Source organism: Monodon monoceros, unplaced genomic scaffold, assembly GCF_005190385.1.
Source record: "Monodon monoceros isolate NGI ecotype Baffin Bay Population unplaced genomic scaffold, NGI_Narwhal_1 Super_Scaffold_7, whole genome shotgun sequence".
NCBI classification, from domain to species: domain Eukaryota; kingdom Metazoa; phylum Chordata; class Mammalia; order Artiodactyla; family Monodontidae; genus Monodon; species Monodon monoceros.
In genome coordinates, this window is record NW_021703784.1 from 48,322,639 (window position 1) to 48,338,945 (window position 16,307).

The following is a 16,307-nucleotide window of genomic DNA, read 5'->3' on the forward strand; positions in this document are numbered from 1 at the left end:
GTGGTTGTACCGGAGCTGGAGTTTGAGGACGCGCCATCCCATCCTCACGTCTTGCGGTTGGAGCTAGCCAAGAGAAACGCGCGGGGCGAAGGGAAACTAAGGGGTTAAGGCGATGAGCTTGAGAAAGCCCAGAAAACTAGAAAAGCGACCCTCTCACCCCCACCCCCGGCTTAGCCCGGCTAAGTAAGCCCCTCCCCTTCGCCACCGGGGCGGTCGCCGCGCGCTCCCTCCCTCCGCCCCTCGCTTACAAGACCTAATGAGCTCCCCCGGGAGGCCGAGCAGCGAGCCCGGCCCCAAGCGAGGAAGCTGTGCCGCGCGCGCAGCGCCAGGGCGGGAGCCGGGCCTGGGCGGCGGGCGGGAAGCGGCCGGGGGCGCACGGGCGGCGCTGCGGGCCGCCCGGGAGCCGCGGCGATGGCAGTCCAGGCGGCGCTCCTCAGCACGCACCCCTTCGTCCCCTTCGGCTTCGGGGGCTCTCCTGACGGGCTGGGAAGCGCCTTCGGAGCCCTGGACAAGGGTTGCTGTTTCGAGGACGAGGAGACCGGGACACCGGCGGGCGCGCTGCTGGCGGGCGCCGAGGGCGGGGACGTGCGCGAGGCCACCCGCGACCTGCTCAGCTTCATTGACTCGGCGTCCAGCAACATCAAGCTGGCGTTGGACAAGCCCGGCAAGTCGAAGCGGAAGGTGAACCACCGCAAGTACCTGCAGAAGCAGATCAAGCGCTGCAGCGGCCTCATGGGCGCCGCGCCCCCGGGCCCGCCCTCCCCGGGCGCCGCAGACACGCCCGCCAAGCGGCCGCTCGCCGCAGCCAGCGCCCAGACGGTCCCGGTCCAGGCCCACGGCAAGGCGGCCCCCCGGCGGGAGGCGTCGCAGGCCGCGGCGGCCGCCAGCCTCCAAAGCCAGAGCCTGGCCGCGCTCTTCGACTCGCTGAGCCACGTCCCTGGGGCAGCAGATCCTGCCGGGGTTGCGGAGGCGGCGCCCGCGGCCGGGCTCGTGGGAGCGGGCGCTGGGGGCGTGGGAGGGGACGCGGCCGGCCCTGCAGGGGGTCCGGCCGTCCCCGGCGCCAGGAAGGTCCCGCTGCGGGCCCGCAACCTGCCCCCGTCCTTCTTCACCGAGCCGTCCCGGGCGGGCGGCGGCGGGTGCGGCCCGTCGGGGCCCGGCGTGAGCTTGGGCGACCTGGAGAAGGGCGCCGAGGCCGCGGAGTTCTTCGAGATGCTGGGGCCCGACTACGGCGCCGGCACCGAGGCGGGCGTCTTGCTCGCCGCGGAGCCTCTCGATGTGCTCCTCACCGGAGCCGCCGTCCTAAGGGGACCCCCGGAGCTGGAGCCTGGCCTCTTTGAGCCGCCACCCGCGATGGGGGGGAGCCTGCTGTACCCCGAGCCCTGGAGCGCCCCGGGCGGCCCCACGACCAAGAAGTCATCCCTGGCTGCCCCCCGCAGTGGCTTGACCTTGAACGAGCCCTTGCGCCCCCTGTACCCAGCCGCCGCGGACTCTCCGGGCGGGGACGACGGGCCCGGCCTTTTGGCCTCTTTCTCCCCCTTCTTCTCAGACTGCGCTCTGCCCCCGCCGCCCCCGCCGCCGCAGGTGTCCTACGACTACAGCGCGGGCTACAGCCGCACTGCGTACGCCAGCCTTTGGAGACCGGACGGGATTTGGGAAGGGGCGCCCGGGGAGGAGGGGGCGCGCCGGGACTGACTGCGCGGTACCCTTCTCCCCCAGTGGAGACTGCTGTGGAGGCGGCCGCCTCTGGGTCTCTCCTAAGCCTAGAGAACGATGGGCAAATGCACGTGGAGTTGAAACGGGATTTTAAAAATTCAGTTAATAAAAGAAACTTAAGAAAAAGAGATGAAGAGAAGTTGGGGGTTGTTTTAATCACAGCCTCGTGTTTAAAAAAAAAAAAAAAAGCCGTTGGAAGGTTCTTACCGGATCAGACAAGCCAAGAAATCAAGACGGGATTTGGGGAATGGGGTGGGGATGTCGGAAGGGGCAGGAGGTGGTTTCTGTAGCCACCTGTCCCTTCTCCAACTTTTCATCAAAAGGTCAGTGTATTTAGTGTGCTTGCCCCCTCCAAACAGTGCCCTGGTCCTTCCCCTCCCCTGCCCTTAGAGTGCGTTATGAATTAAAGTCTGTATTGAAAAGAATGGAGCAGAGGTATGTTGTTATTGATTTGGGTGTTTTCTTAGAGGACGGTTTCCTGTGTGGTCTCTGCCTTGTTAGGTGAGAGTGTTATTGAGGACGTGAGGCCAGTGGGCACTGCCGACCTCCCCTGTGCTGGTCCCGGGTCTCTGTCACTTTTCCTCCTAGGTTTCTTCAGGCTCCCTTCTTTCTTCCATCTCTTTTAACTTTCCCACTCTTATCAGTGCCCTTGTTCACTTTTCTTTCTCTGGCCTCTCATTGCTCTATTTTTTCCTGTGGGCTTTTCTTGCAAATTTCTGATGTAGGAGGCTTAAATTTAGCAAACCTGGAGTCCATTTCTCTCCTTTTCCCATTCTTCAACCACTTTGGGAGGGGGAGACTGGGCAAGTTATAACATCTTTGCATCTAAGTTTCTTTATCTGAGAGGGTGGGGACGACGATATTTCCTCCACTTTTCACTTCTTCACAGCTTGTTGGGTAGCTCAGAGGGAAAATACATAACATGCCTTGAGCACCCCACCCCCAGGCCAGTGCTTGATTGGGTCTGTAGGTATATATACTTTATATACCTATATAAATGTTTTCTACACATGGAAACCATTAGGACTGTAAGTCCCATGCTCTTTGTTGGTCCATCTATTTGCCCGGTGATTGCCCTTTCCCTTACAAGCTGTACACTCTCTCTACCCTCTGTCATTTTGTTCCACTCTGCCCCTCCCCCCCCGTTGGTTTCTGCCTCCTGTGCTTCCTCACACCCACATTCTCTCCATTAAAGGGCATAGTGAAGGTGTGAAGTTTCCCAAGGAGACTCTCCCAGACTGTCCCCTGGAGTCTGATCCGTTCATCAGAGGGAGATTGGGGAAAAATCAGAAATGTTTTAACCAGCCATGAAGTGGCAGGACTCATGGCATATCAGGATCATTGAAGGGCAGAGGAGGAAAGACCAGGTGGGAAGTGAGCCGCTGGAAAGAAAAAAGTGAGCCCTTCAGTTCTGCAGCCTTGCCGGTGAAAATGTCAGGAGAGACCAACACCCAGACAATACGAGATGTTGCCTACTGGTTATGTTGCAGTGGAGAGAGAGCTGCCTCCGTTCAGGCAGCCAAGATAGATTGTAAGAGTATCCACATGTGAGAAAGTTGAAACCCAGTGTTATGCAAAAGATTTTAAAGTCTAGATCAGTGTTTGCCCAAATCAAAAGTACTGCGATCTTTTCAGAAAAGAATTTGGGAAAAAAAACAAGATACTGAGCCATGGCAGACAGCTTTCAATACTATCCCTAAGTCACTTTCTTCTGAATAAAACCTGTCTTAAGAAAGCACCACAAGAAATACAGCAGAGAGTCCTGTTAACTATGAAAAGAACGTTTGCAAGTTTAGAAACTTGGTGTCTGTTAAATTGCGAGGTGGTAACAAATGATTAATTCCACTGTGCTAGCAGAATATTATTCAGCAATTATTTAATTTATTGAAATGACTTTATGCTATTATGATCCCCATTTGAAAAGTGAGGCTCAGACAGGTTAAAATAACTTGTCAAAAGCAAGTAGTGGGTCCAAGATCCAGATCTGTAAGTGTTCTGTCACCGAGACCTGTCTGTTACTTTGCTTCTGCCGTGCTTTGTTAGTGTGTACGGTTTCCAGTCCTCTGCATTACGCTACTAGCAGGGATTCAACATCACCACCATTGACATTTTGGGCAGGTTAATTCTTTGCTGTGGGGACTGCCCTGTGCATAGTAGGATGTCTAGCAGCATCCCTGGCCTCTACCCACTAGATGCCGATAGCACTCCCCTACTTGTGACAATCAAAAATATCTCCATTACCACAAATCCCCTGGGGGGCAAAATTGCTACCAGTTGAAAACTACTATGCTAGACAAATATATAAGCAGCATCTGTGGGGTGCCTGACACTTTCACGTACATGACCTCATTTAATACTTACAAAGGTTTGTGCTTAGGTATTGTTATTATCCTCACTGTTGTAGGTGAAAAGTAAGAAGGGCGAAGGGAGGGGCTAAATCAATCAGCTTAGCTACATCTCATCTCTGCTAATTTACTAGCCATGGACTAGCTAACTGTATTGAAAGGAAGTCTTCCCCTTGGCAAAATTGGATAACTATCCCAAAGGGTTATCATGAGGATTTGCCATAGGGTATGTATAAATGCCCACCACCAGAGAAAGATAGTTCTTAGTACCAGGCAGCCAAGTCTTGGCATTATGTCAAGGTTCCAAACCATCCAGGATGCCAAGAATGTGTGCTTGGCCCCTATGTAGCCTCCAAATTGTCCCATCTCTGATTCCTCTTCTCTCCATGTTGCTTTCCAGTCTGAGCTCATGTATGCCTGACTGTGCAGCCTACCACAGTACAGTAAGGAGTGCCCATTAATAATAGTCCTGCCAAAGGCTGAGTATATTTTTTGCTTCCTCTCATGTTTCATTTTCTCCTGAAGCCTGTTAAAAAGTATTTTTGTCTCCTGTCTAGCCATGTACTTGCCCACAGACAAGTCTTTTTAAATGCAATGGTAGATATTTTTCAAGACTGGAAATATGTTATGATATGCTGTAGTTGTATGACTTTGGACAGGCTGGGGATCTTAGCCTAGCTGGTGATAATAATTATGTTATATGCTGCGTATTCAGGATTCCCCATCTCAGCTGGGAATTCCTGTGTTCTTGGAATGTGTTTTACTGTTTTCTTACGTCTCCAAGCCTTTGCTCATCTCCGTTCAAGCCTCAACCCCACCCCTCTCCTCACTCTGCATCCTGACAAGATGGAAAGCATCTGTTGTAATCCCCCTCCATTTCCCATTCCCACTTTCACACATGGGATTTTCTCTCAGGCAGGTGGGACCTTCTCCTACCCTCGGGACTCAGCATCCTGCCTCTTCTACTTCATGAGGACAAGATGCTGCTCCATCAATTATCCTTAGCCTCCTATATCTCCAGCCTCATCCTCACTTTTTCCTTTCATTATAGAAATAGGCCTTCAGCATGGTTTAAAAAATAAGAAAGAGGGGGAATAAAGAGGTGAAAAATTCTCTTGACCCTGTTTCCTTCTCTAGATATTACTCTATCTTCTTCTCTTTAGAGTTGAGTCTCTCAGAAAAACAATCCACACTTTTTTGCCTCCATCTCACCTGCTCTTTAAACCTTAACTATTTTGAGTCCTAAGGTGACCAAACATCCCAGCTTGCACAGGACTGTCCCAGACAGAGTTATTTTGCCTGGAGCAGTGTTTATGGTGGCAGGCATAGGGGATATTGTGACATGCTTTCAATCATTTGTTCTACCCATAGATTGTGACCAGAATTTTCCTCTGTGAGATTAACAATAACTAGAAGCCCTGTTCTCAATGAATCTAAAATTGAGTTGGACAGTTCAGACTATAGGTACAAGAGATGTTTAGTGCCAATATGAGAGTGAAGAAGCAATACAGGAAAATAATCTGAGGGATGTCACAAAGTACTTGATAGTTTAATTCCTAAATAAATAGTATAGGCAGGTTTTTTTTTTTTTTTTTTTTTTGCTTAAAAAATGTGATGTTACTAGAAACATATTCCAGGTTGAGAAACACCATATTTATTTTTTCATAGAATGTGATGGCAGGGATGGAGAGGAGAGAGAAAGAGAGAGAGAGAAAGGAGAGAGAATATGTGGCTAGATTCCTGGCAATGGACTCAAGATCCACTTATTACCTAGAATAAATGTTATGGGTTGGATTGTGTTCCCTCAAAAAGATATGTTGAAGTCCTACCTCCCAGGCCCTCAGAATGTGACCTTATTCGGAAATAGGGTCTTACCTAATCAGAGGTTATCAAGTTAAAATGAGGTCACTAGGGTGGGAGCTACTCCAATATGACTGGCGTCCTTATAAAAAGGAGAAATTTGGACACAGAGACAGACGCAAAGTGAGAAGACAATGTGAAGATATGAAGGGAGAAGACAGCCATGTGACTGAAGTGATGCATCTACAAGCTAAGGAGTGCCAAGGACTGCCCACAAACACCAGAATCTAGAAGAGGCAAGGAAGCACCTCTCTCTAGCACCTTCATAGAGACCCTACTGACACCTTGATTTCAGACTGCTAGGCTCCAGAACCGTGAGACAATACATTTCTATTGTTTTAAGCCAATTAATGGCACCTTGTTATAGCAGTCCTAGGAAACTAATGAACACTATGACAAACAAAATTAAATTCTACTTATTGGGCCACACAGCATTGTTGTTGTTTTTTGTGTTTTTTTTTTGCATGCTTAAACAAGACTTATGTAACTATGCCATATAGTATTTCATTTCACTTCATTTCATTTTAGGAAATACTAGGAAAGGGACTCTGAACAGATGTAACACAACCTCTAGAAGCTGTCCACAATTTGAGGGATGGACTGTCAGCAGCCAAGAATGCTAGGGAGGGCTTCCCTGGTGGCGCAGTGGTTGAGAGTCCGCCTGCCGATGCAGGGGCCACGGGTTTGTGCCCCGGTCCGGGAAGATCCCACATGCCGCGGAGCGGCTGGGCCCGTGAGCCATGGCCGCTGAGCCTGCGTGTCCGGAGCCTGTGCTCCGCAACGGGAGAGGCCACAACAGTGAGAGGCCCGCGTACTGCAAAAAAAATAAAAAGAATGCTAGGGAACAGACTGGGCAGCTCAGTTCATGTCCAGGCTTGGTCAGAATGGGGTGCATCTGGCAGAGACTGCTGACTTGTTACGCACTCTGAGGCTCTTGTTGAACCTCATCACATCCAGTGTCACTTGGCTGCAAATCCTCAGCCTCTGGGCCAGGAAGGACCTACCCTGACAGTGCAAGGGGGTCTGCTCCTCACCAAGAAGTGGGTCTACTGGACAAGCATCTGTGTGCTCAAGTTGGTGCAGCCTTTCCCCTGTCTTCCTTGGTGTGTGCTTGATCGGCATGGCACTGCTTTTGCCCTGTCTCCCACTCATGTTCGGCCGTGTCTGGAGCTCTACTGGGACACCCAGTTCACTTACCAGGGGCCTGGCCCTTTGTTTTCACTAGACTTGAGGCTTGTGAACGCAGGCATTGTGTGTGTCCTGTTCATTGTTGTACTTCCAGGGACCGTCTGTGTCTGACATACAGGGACTCAAACGCTTATCAAGTGAACAAATTGTCAGCCCTCCTTGCTATTGGCAAGACTCTGTCCTTCCTTGCTACCAAATTCTCTGCCAGCTCCAGCCACTACTTCAAGATGCCTTCGAAGATGGCTTGGAACTAAAATGCTGCCTCTCATGGAACTGCCTTTCCTTGGTTCTAACAGCTCTGAATGTCTCACCTGCCCCTCTCATCCTCACTTCCCCTCATCACATTTCCAAGTCCAAGTCCCACTTGCCTCTGGGACCTTGTGACTAAGCTGCTTTCCTAGACCCTGATCCTAATCAGTATCTCTAGCCCTGTTTCAGTTTCTTTGTAATATTTACCCCATGAAAGACCCCCACTTTTCATTTCCCAAAAGAAGTTTTTGTTAAAGTCAGAAATTAGTAGAATTCCTAAAAACACGTGAAATTAACTATATAAGTCATGCTTCTATTTGTTTGGCAGCAGTGTAAAAATAACTTTTTTTCAAGGTCGAAAATAGTAGTAAAGAAATATCAGTCAGGAGGAGGGACGGCAGCGAGATGATGGAATAGGTGGTCCCAGTTTGTCTCCTTCACAGAAAGACCAACTAGCAACTGTGTACAACAAGACACCTCTGAAGATTCCAGAACCCAGGAGTGGGGTTGAAGCATACCCTTGGATCACAGAAACCAGGAAAAACTGCATTAGAAGGGTAAGAGCAGGACTTCCCTTTGACTGCATTGCCCCTCCCCCAGGCTGGCCTGGCTCTGTACCTAGAAGGTCCCCCAGGACCTACAACTTCTCCTGTGGGAAAAAGAGAGCTCAGGGTGGACATCCAGCTTCCCCAGCATTCCAGGATGCTACCCAGGAGGCCCACTTCAGTCTTGCCTTACAGGAATCCCTGGGGGAATCAGTAGGGTTAGACCAGCAGGGATCAGCTAGAGACGGAGGAGGGGATGAGGATCATAGTAAAGCAGCATGTGGCTCTTGGCCGACTGTGTTCCTGCTGGTGGTGGCACCTGAGCAGAGAGCCCAGCTGGTGGCCATGCCTATCCACAGAGCTGAGGTAGTGTCCCTGTCTGGCCAGGGAGCTCTTTGGGCAGTTCTGTCCAGTTTGGGTCCACAGCCAATGGGCTGTCCAGCTGTAGGTCTCATTCTATGGCCCCACCTGGACAGGGTGCCAAGCCCTCAGTCCGGCCTGGTTGCTGAGCATAGCCTCCAGCCCTGGCTGACAAGAGGGCATGGGGAGAGAACCCTGAGCAGCCTCCGAGCCCAGTTTACTGCCCTGTTTGGGCAGGGAGCCAAGCCCGCAGCCCTACATAGCATCAGAGCACAGACTGTGGCCTCACCCAACCAGAGAGGCTGGGCACTAATCCTGCCCAGTCTCAGAGCCTAAGGCCCAGGGTGATTATTGAGCATAGCTGGTGGCCCAACCCGAGCAGGGAGCCGGGCCCACAGCAGAGCACAGCCAGCGGCCTGTCCAACTGTGGATGACAGCCTGTGGCCCTACCAAACTATGGGACACAGCCTGTGGCCCTGTCTGATCATACAGTCAAGCCAGCTGCATTTTATGAGGCTACCATCTCCCTGATACCCCTGGACTGAAAAACAATGCACAACCTAAAAGTTGAGAGTTATGTTTTATTCAGCAGGCAAAACTGAGGACTTCAGCCCGGGACACAGCATCTCAGAGGAGAGATGCTTCCAAAGAGGCAAGGGAGGAGTCGGGATATGTGGGAGTTTTTGCGACAAAGGCCAGGTAGTTGAAACATCAAAAGATTACTGTTAACTGAAGAAAACCAGACATCTCAAGTTAAGGAAGTTAGCTCTTTTCTATGTGTGGGAAAATGCAAGGGTCTGGGCTCACTGAAATCATTCCTTTGAAATGCATGTCAGCTATCTGGGGCCAGTATCCCAGTGCTTTCTCACCCTGAATCCCCTCAGGGTGTGTAGTTGGGGGTGAGGGCTTGGCTATGGGCAGCCTATTTGTCTCCATCCTGAGTTCCCTCAGGGCTCACCATCTGGGTGGCTGTAGTAGCTTTATGGCTGCAACATTATTTTTTATCTGATATGGCAGGCAACAATTTTTCCATTGACATACCAAAGCCAGATAACAACACTCTAAGAAAAGAAAATTAAAGGCCATATCCCTGAGGAATATTGAAGCAAAATCCTCAACAAAATATTAGCAACTCAAATTCAGCAGTACATTAAAGGGATCATACATTATGATTAAGTGCAATTTTTTCCATCAATCAGTTCACACCTGACCAGGAGAATCCCTAGTATCTACCTTCACAGAAGACAAGAACACAGTAACAGCATGCGGTAAGCAGGGACTTGGAGCAGGAGTGGTCTAACTTGCATGAACAAAACCACAATTTGGGGACAACTCACAGCCAGGCTTCTTTATGTTTAATTAATTGCTCAACCACCTACTGCCTTATTTGCATGAATTCTTAGTATCTCTCTGCTAGAGTCTTCCCCTCACCCCAGAGCATGCCAGAACCTGGAGGCTTACACGCTCCAATAGACATATAGTCCAAAAAGGGGATTCAGACTGGCTTTGCCATTCAAGTGAGTCTAGAACTGGGGTCTATAAATCTGCTACTGTCATTGCTTGTCATGCAGCTCGGTTTCACAGAGTTGTACAGATCATATACACTGTGGAGCTTACACACCCAAGGAGATGAGTGGAAACTAAAATCCAGCCCGTGCTTACTGTTGGGCTACTAAACTGGCACCCAAGGAAGGGGATGCCGCCTTCTTTTTAAATTTATACAAAGATGCTAAATAGGTAGCTCTGACCCTGGGTGTCACCACTGAAAACTGGTCTTACTCAGAAGAACAGACCTGTTGGTGCAGCTGAACCCATTTGCTGCAAAAGTCCCATGTGCATTGTGGGAAGACAATCTCCTCCCAGGAGCACCAGGTCAGGACTAGTCTGGAACCACTACCTCAGGGACCAATACCACCAACACTCCCCTTCTCTCTTTCTAGGATCTACTTGGGTCATCAGCTTTTCTTTTTAAACCCTTTCCCTGAACTATGGGTGTTATGGTTTGAATGTGTGTGTCCCCCCAAATCCGTATGTTGAAACCTTAATCTCCAATGTTGTGGTATTTGGAGTTGGGGACTTTGGGAGTTAATTAGGTCATGAGGATGGCCTTTTTTTTTTTTGTGGTACGCGGGCCTCTCACTGTTGTGGCCTCTCCCGTTGCGGAGCACAGGCTCCGGATGCACAGGCTCAGCGGCCATGGCTCACGGGCCCAGCCGCTCCACGGCATGTGGGATCCTCCAGGACCGGGGCACGAACCCATGTCCCCTGCATCGACAGGCGGACTCTCAACCACTGCGCCACCAGGGAAGCCCGAGGATGGCGCTTTTATGAATGGAATTAGTGCTTTTAAAAGAAGAGGCAAGAAAGCTGGCTCACTCTCTTCCTCGTCCTCTACTGTGAGGACACAGAAAGAAGCAGGGGTCTTACCAAGAACCCCACCATGCTGGCACCCTGATCTCAAACTTTCTGCCTCTGGAACTAGGAGAAATATATGTCTATGGTTTAAGCCGCCTGTTCTATGGTAACTGTTATAGCCGCCCGAGCTGACTAAGGCAATGGGGCCCCTCATTTTTAAGGGAGGCTTCCTCAGGGTTCACAGTTGATTTCCTGTTCCAGTCTATTCTTTCTTTAATTTTTTTAAATTTTATTTATTTATTTTTGGCTGCGTTGGGTCTTTCTCTAGTTGTGGTGAGCGGGGCCTACTCTTCGTTGTGGTGTGTGGGCTTCTCATTGCGGTGGCTTCTCTTGTTGCAGAGCATGGGCTCTAGGCACGTGGGCTTCAGTAGTTGTGACATGCGGGCTCAGTAGTTGTGGCTTGTGGGCTCTAGAGCGCAGGCTCAGTAGTTGTGGCCCACGGGCTTAGTTGCTCTGTGGCATGTGGGATTTTCCCGTAGCAGGGCTCGAACCCATGTGCCCTGCGTGGGCAGGTGGATTCTTAACCACTGCACCACCAGGGAAGTTCCCCAGCCTATTCTAACCTAGCTGGCAACTCCTACCTTCTGGTAGGGACCACTGTGGGTGGGTCCTGGCTACATTTCTTAGGTGGTCTGAACGTTGAGGGGCATCTTTGGAGCCAAGCAGTCAGACAGAACTGAATGTTAATTCCTGCATTGCTCTCTTAGCTGTGTGCCCTTGGGCAGAATAGTAAACCAGAGCTTCAGCTTTCTCTTCTGACAAATGGCAATAATGATATAACATAGGGTTGTGGCTCCATAAGATGATGTATATAGAGACCCAGGCACTACATAAAGACCCTTTTAAACCTGTCACTCTTTTTTTGTTTACATCTTTATTGGAGTATAATTGCTTTACAATGGTGTGTTAGTTTCTGCTTTATAACAAAGTGAATCAGTTATACATATACATATGTTCCCATATCTCTTCCCTCTTGCGTCTCCCTCCCTCCCACCCTTCCTATCCCACCCCTCTAGGTGGTCACAAAGCACCAAGCTGATCTCCCTGTGCTATGCGGCTGCTTCCCACTAGCTATCTATTTTACGTTTGGTAGTGTATATATGTCCATGCCACTTTCTCACTTTGTCACAGCTTACGCTTTCCCCTCCCCATATCCTCAAGTCCATTCTCTAGTAGGTCTGTGTCTTTATTCCTGTCTTACCCCTATAAACCTGTCACTCTTATTGTAACTACTATTGCCCAGAGAGGCCTCAGTAGAGAGCAGGAAAAGTGCCTCAGACTTTGCGGTCGTTTCTCTTCCCTGCATCCCGTGAGGAAGGGCTCTGGATGCCCCGAGATTTTCATCTCAGGATTTAAAAGGTCACTGGAAGCTCTGGCACTGAAAACGCCCGATCCCTCCACAATGACTCGGAATCCGTGACTAACGGGCCCCTTCACATGAGCTGGTTCCTAAAGAAGCGATGGCGGCAGAGGGAGCCTTTACCCCAGAAGACAAAACGAAACCGGCACAAAGGACTCGCAGCGGCGGCGGGCGGGAGTGGTGCATCCTGCCCACGCTCTGCGCACTGGTCCTTCTCCCGCCCGGGCCTCCCTCCGAGGGCTCGATGGCGGGTGGTCAGCTTTGTGCCCGGGGAGGTGCAGGACGCCCGAGTCCTGGGTGCGGAGTGCTGCTCAGAATCCGATCTCTCAATCAATTCTGCCCGTGACAACAGGATTTCATTGCGTGGCAGGGACCAAAGTGCCCAGAGAACCCCGGACACGTTTGAACAGTAACCCAGCACTCGGGTGGAATCTGAATCACCTTGGCAAAGGCCCGGGTCATGGGTGGCTGCCAGAGCAGCCGCTCACCCCCCCGGTGGCATGAGGAAACAGGGAGCCTGCAGTCTGACCTTAATTACTGTCTTCTCTCTGAGCGGAGGTAGGGGTGGGGAGCTTACCCTAGCTCCTATGTGCCACTGCACACCAACAGCCAAGAGCAAGCTGGAACACAGTGGAGACTTGGGAAACAATCACAGCTACACCAGCTGCGTCTGGACCTGCACTGGGCACAGACCCAGGCAGACCTGTGCTGAATTCTGTTCCGGCCTTTTCCTAGTGATGCCATTGGTAGTTACAGAACCTTTCTGAGTGTTGGTTTTCTCATCTGGAGAGTGCGAATAAAAACATTCCCTGCTGTTCAGGGCAGGTCTGACCATAAGAAATCATGTATACAGCTATTGGCAAAGGGTCAGGAACACAGCAGACTCCCAGGCAATGGTCGGTATCCTTGTTTCTTACTGGGATGCAACCAACTCTGCTACTTACAAGCACTGGGTAAGTCAAGTCACTTGACCATTTTTGAGTATCATCTATAAAACGAGGACACTGGTGTCTCCACATGATGGTTGTGAGATGAACTGAAACGTAAACAGCCAGTCTGCCACAGTGTCTGCAGCGTTCAAGGCGTTTAGTAAATATTAGCAGAATCTGAAAATCATGGGGTCAGAGAACTCCATTTCACCTGGAGTCTGAGGAAGATCAAAGTCCTGTTGGCTCTTTAATGGTTCCCAACTCTAAGCTAATGCTTGTAGCTGACTTCTAGGTCAGTTTGATATCATTTCTTCTGCATGAGACTTGTCATTTCCTTTCGGCTAAGGGAAAAGTTTCAAACATAAGAGCAAATCATGGTGAGCAGAATGGTCCTCAGTCCTGAATGACCTTCAGAATCACCTGTGATGAGGCAAGGGCTTGAAAATCAGCCCCAGCTCCACCAACACTCCCTGAAGTGACTGGTTCAGCTGGGCCAGGCTTGGAGCCCACTTTGAAGACCACTGTTTTGTGCCACATGCTTCTCATAGGGTGCTGAGGACTGGCTGCTTCTTCTATTACCTGCTTGGTCCTCAGCCTCTGTCAATATCTTTTTTGTTTTTCTATTTTCTTTATTCACACAGTTGACAAAATGTACAACTAGAGCATGTACAAGTTAGGGCTAATCTTGACACTGGACAAAGCTATAGGGTCATGTTTGATGGGAGAGAGGAAATAGTTCTTTTCTAAACATTTAAAAAGAATTTAAATATTTATACTCTATGTGGCAGCAAGCGGATAAAATTGGCCTTTGGGCCAATTAAAGTGTTTGGTGTTAAGTTTAAAAAGGCTGTTTTAAGAGGAAATCTGGAAATGTGGATTATAGCCTTAGCCCTGTCAAAATGGACAGGTTCCTAAACTTCCCTGAATCTCAGTATTTTCCTCTGTGAGATGAATATAGTGAAGACACTACCTGTCCTGTTTACTTCATTATGCCATAGTGAGGAGGGAGGGAATCAAAGAATTGGCAGTGTTTTGTAAAATGCAGAGCACAGAACAATGGAAAGAATCACAAATTCTGCATCTGCCTCTAACTTGCCTTGTGACCTCCGGCAAGTTTTCATTTTAGTCCCTCGGTTTCCCCACCTGCAAAGTGGGACCAACAATGCCTAATGTCCATCTCAGTGGGATGTCATGGGGACAAAATAGAGGGTGTTTGTGAAAGCACTTGGAAAAGCCGGAAACCTTTTTGTTTTGTTTTGTTTTTTTTGCTTGTTTTTTCTTGCGGTACGCGGGCCTCTCACTGTTGTGGCCTCTCCCGTTGCAGAGCACAGGCTCCGGATGCGCAGGCCCAGCGGCCATGGCTCATGGGCCCAGCCACTCCGCGGCATGTGGAATCTTTCTGCACCAGGGCACGAACCCGCGTCCCCTGCATCGGCAGGCGGACTCCCAACCACTGCGCCACTAGGGAAGCCCCAGAAACCTGTCTTAAATGGCTGTAGTGTTAGAGTCTCCACTTCACGAGGATGAAATGAAGTTAGTGTGGGGCAATGTCCCACTGAGCATCCGGGGCAGAGCTGGGGTTCTAACCAGGCCTGGTGGGCTCAGTGTCTGCCTCCAGTGGACATTCCCAGTGCCCTTTGTAACTGCGCTGCCTTCTCTTTTCTCTCAGTTGCTAATCTTTCTGAGGTGCAGGCAGGCCCAGACCCATTCTTTGGGTGAGGCCAGGAAGAATAGGGCCATTTACATCTCTGTTCAGGTACTGGAAAATCCTTTTATCCTGCATCGCTGAAAAGCATCCGAGGTAAAAACTTGGGGAATCCAAAGGCCTAAAGAGCCACCTAGTGATGACACATGCAAAGGACTCTTTGATCAGTAGCTTCATTGGCATAGAGGTAATAGGGATGCATTTGTTTTCTTCCTCTCTTAAATTTGTGCCTACCCTGCCAACCACCGAACGGAGATTGATGTAACTGTGCCTCTTCTCTGCTTGTAAACCGGATTGCTGAGTGATGCTGAATGAAAGCTGGGAATTCCTGCAGACCTGAACTGCTACAAAGCACGGTTTCCACTCTCAGCTCCCAATTTGTAGTTAGATGCGTGCATGTGACTGAGTTTTAGGTGATGGAATGTGAGTGAAAGTGATGTGCTTCACTTGTAGGTTGGCCCCCTAAAGCTTCCCTTGTGTGATCCTCCATGCTTTTTCTCCTTTGTGGTTTGATGCAAATGGGCATGGCAGTCTTGGAATTCATGCGCTGAAGGTGGAGCCACAAGATGAAAGGAATCTAGATCTCCAAGTCATTATTTAGAGGACAGCTGCCAGTCAATGAAGAAAACTTCTTTTGGACTTTATATGAGCTAGAAATAAACCTGTATTGTGCTTCAGCTGTAAGTCATCTTTGCGTTTGTTTGTTACAGAAGTTAGAGTGACGTTAACCAATACAGGTGTGCCTGCTGGTTATGCTAATCAGATCAACAATGGGAATTAGAGACAGGTTTATCATGGTTTACCGTGAAGCCAATGAAACTGTATCTTTAGGGTTCTTCACTTGCACAGGACCCTTCCAAGGCCCAGGGCGTGTGTATCTGCATGTGTGAGTGTGTGTGTTTGTGTGTGTGTGGTCCCCTGGCAATATATTCATATGGTTATGTTTTGTGCAATTTGTAGAAGTAAGATATCCTTAACTGCATGCAGCTGGTTAGGATGACTGTCTCCTACCTTTTCAGCTTCCCTCCATCACAATTTCCTTTGTATTGTATTCTGTTGGAGAGGCCATGGGAATTTTTCTCATAATTTTTATTTATTAAAAAAATTATTTGTATATATATATATTTTTTATTTTTGGCTGCGTTGGGTCCTCATTGCTGCGTGTGGGCTTTCTCTAGTTGTGGCGAGCAGGGGCTACTCTTCGTCACGGTGTGTGGGCTTCTCATTGTGGCAGTTTCTCTTGCTGCAGAACACGGGCTCTAGGTGCGCGGGCCTCAGTAGTTGTGGCTTGTGGGCTCTAGAGCGCAGGCTTAGTAGTTGGGGTGCATGGGCTTAGTTGCTCTGTGGCATGTGGGATCTTCCCAGACCAGGGATCGAACCCTGTCCCCTGCATTGGCAGGTGGATTCTTAACTACTGCACCACCCGGGAAGTCCCGGAATGTTTTGAATTTAATGGGAAGTTGAGTGGGATACGTGTAGTCTGAGCTTAGTGGATATATTTATGTGGTTTTCTCTCTCTTCCGTGGAGAATTAAGTTATTGCTAGTTGTTCAGCATAGGAATGGTTTCCAGGAATGCTCATACACTCACTGTGCAGTTGTTAAAAGAAGGTGCATGGTTAGAGGTTGCACTATAATAG

General features: G+C 49.7%; 1 protein-coding gene across 1 annotated transcript; it reads left to right on the forward strand.

Moving 5' to 3' along the window:
- Window positions 1-254: 254 nt before the first annotated feature.
- Window positions 255-2,138, forward strand: FAM181B (family with sequence similarity 181 member B). Its single transcript, XM_029208680.1, has one exon. The coding sequence runs from the start codon at window positions 412-414 to the stop codon at window positions 1,690-1,692; it is 1,281 nt and encodes a 426-aa protein (XP_029064513.1). The 5' UTR covers window positions 255-411; the 3' UTR covers window positions 1,693-2,138.
- Window positions 2,139-16,307: the final 14,169 nt, after the last annotated feature.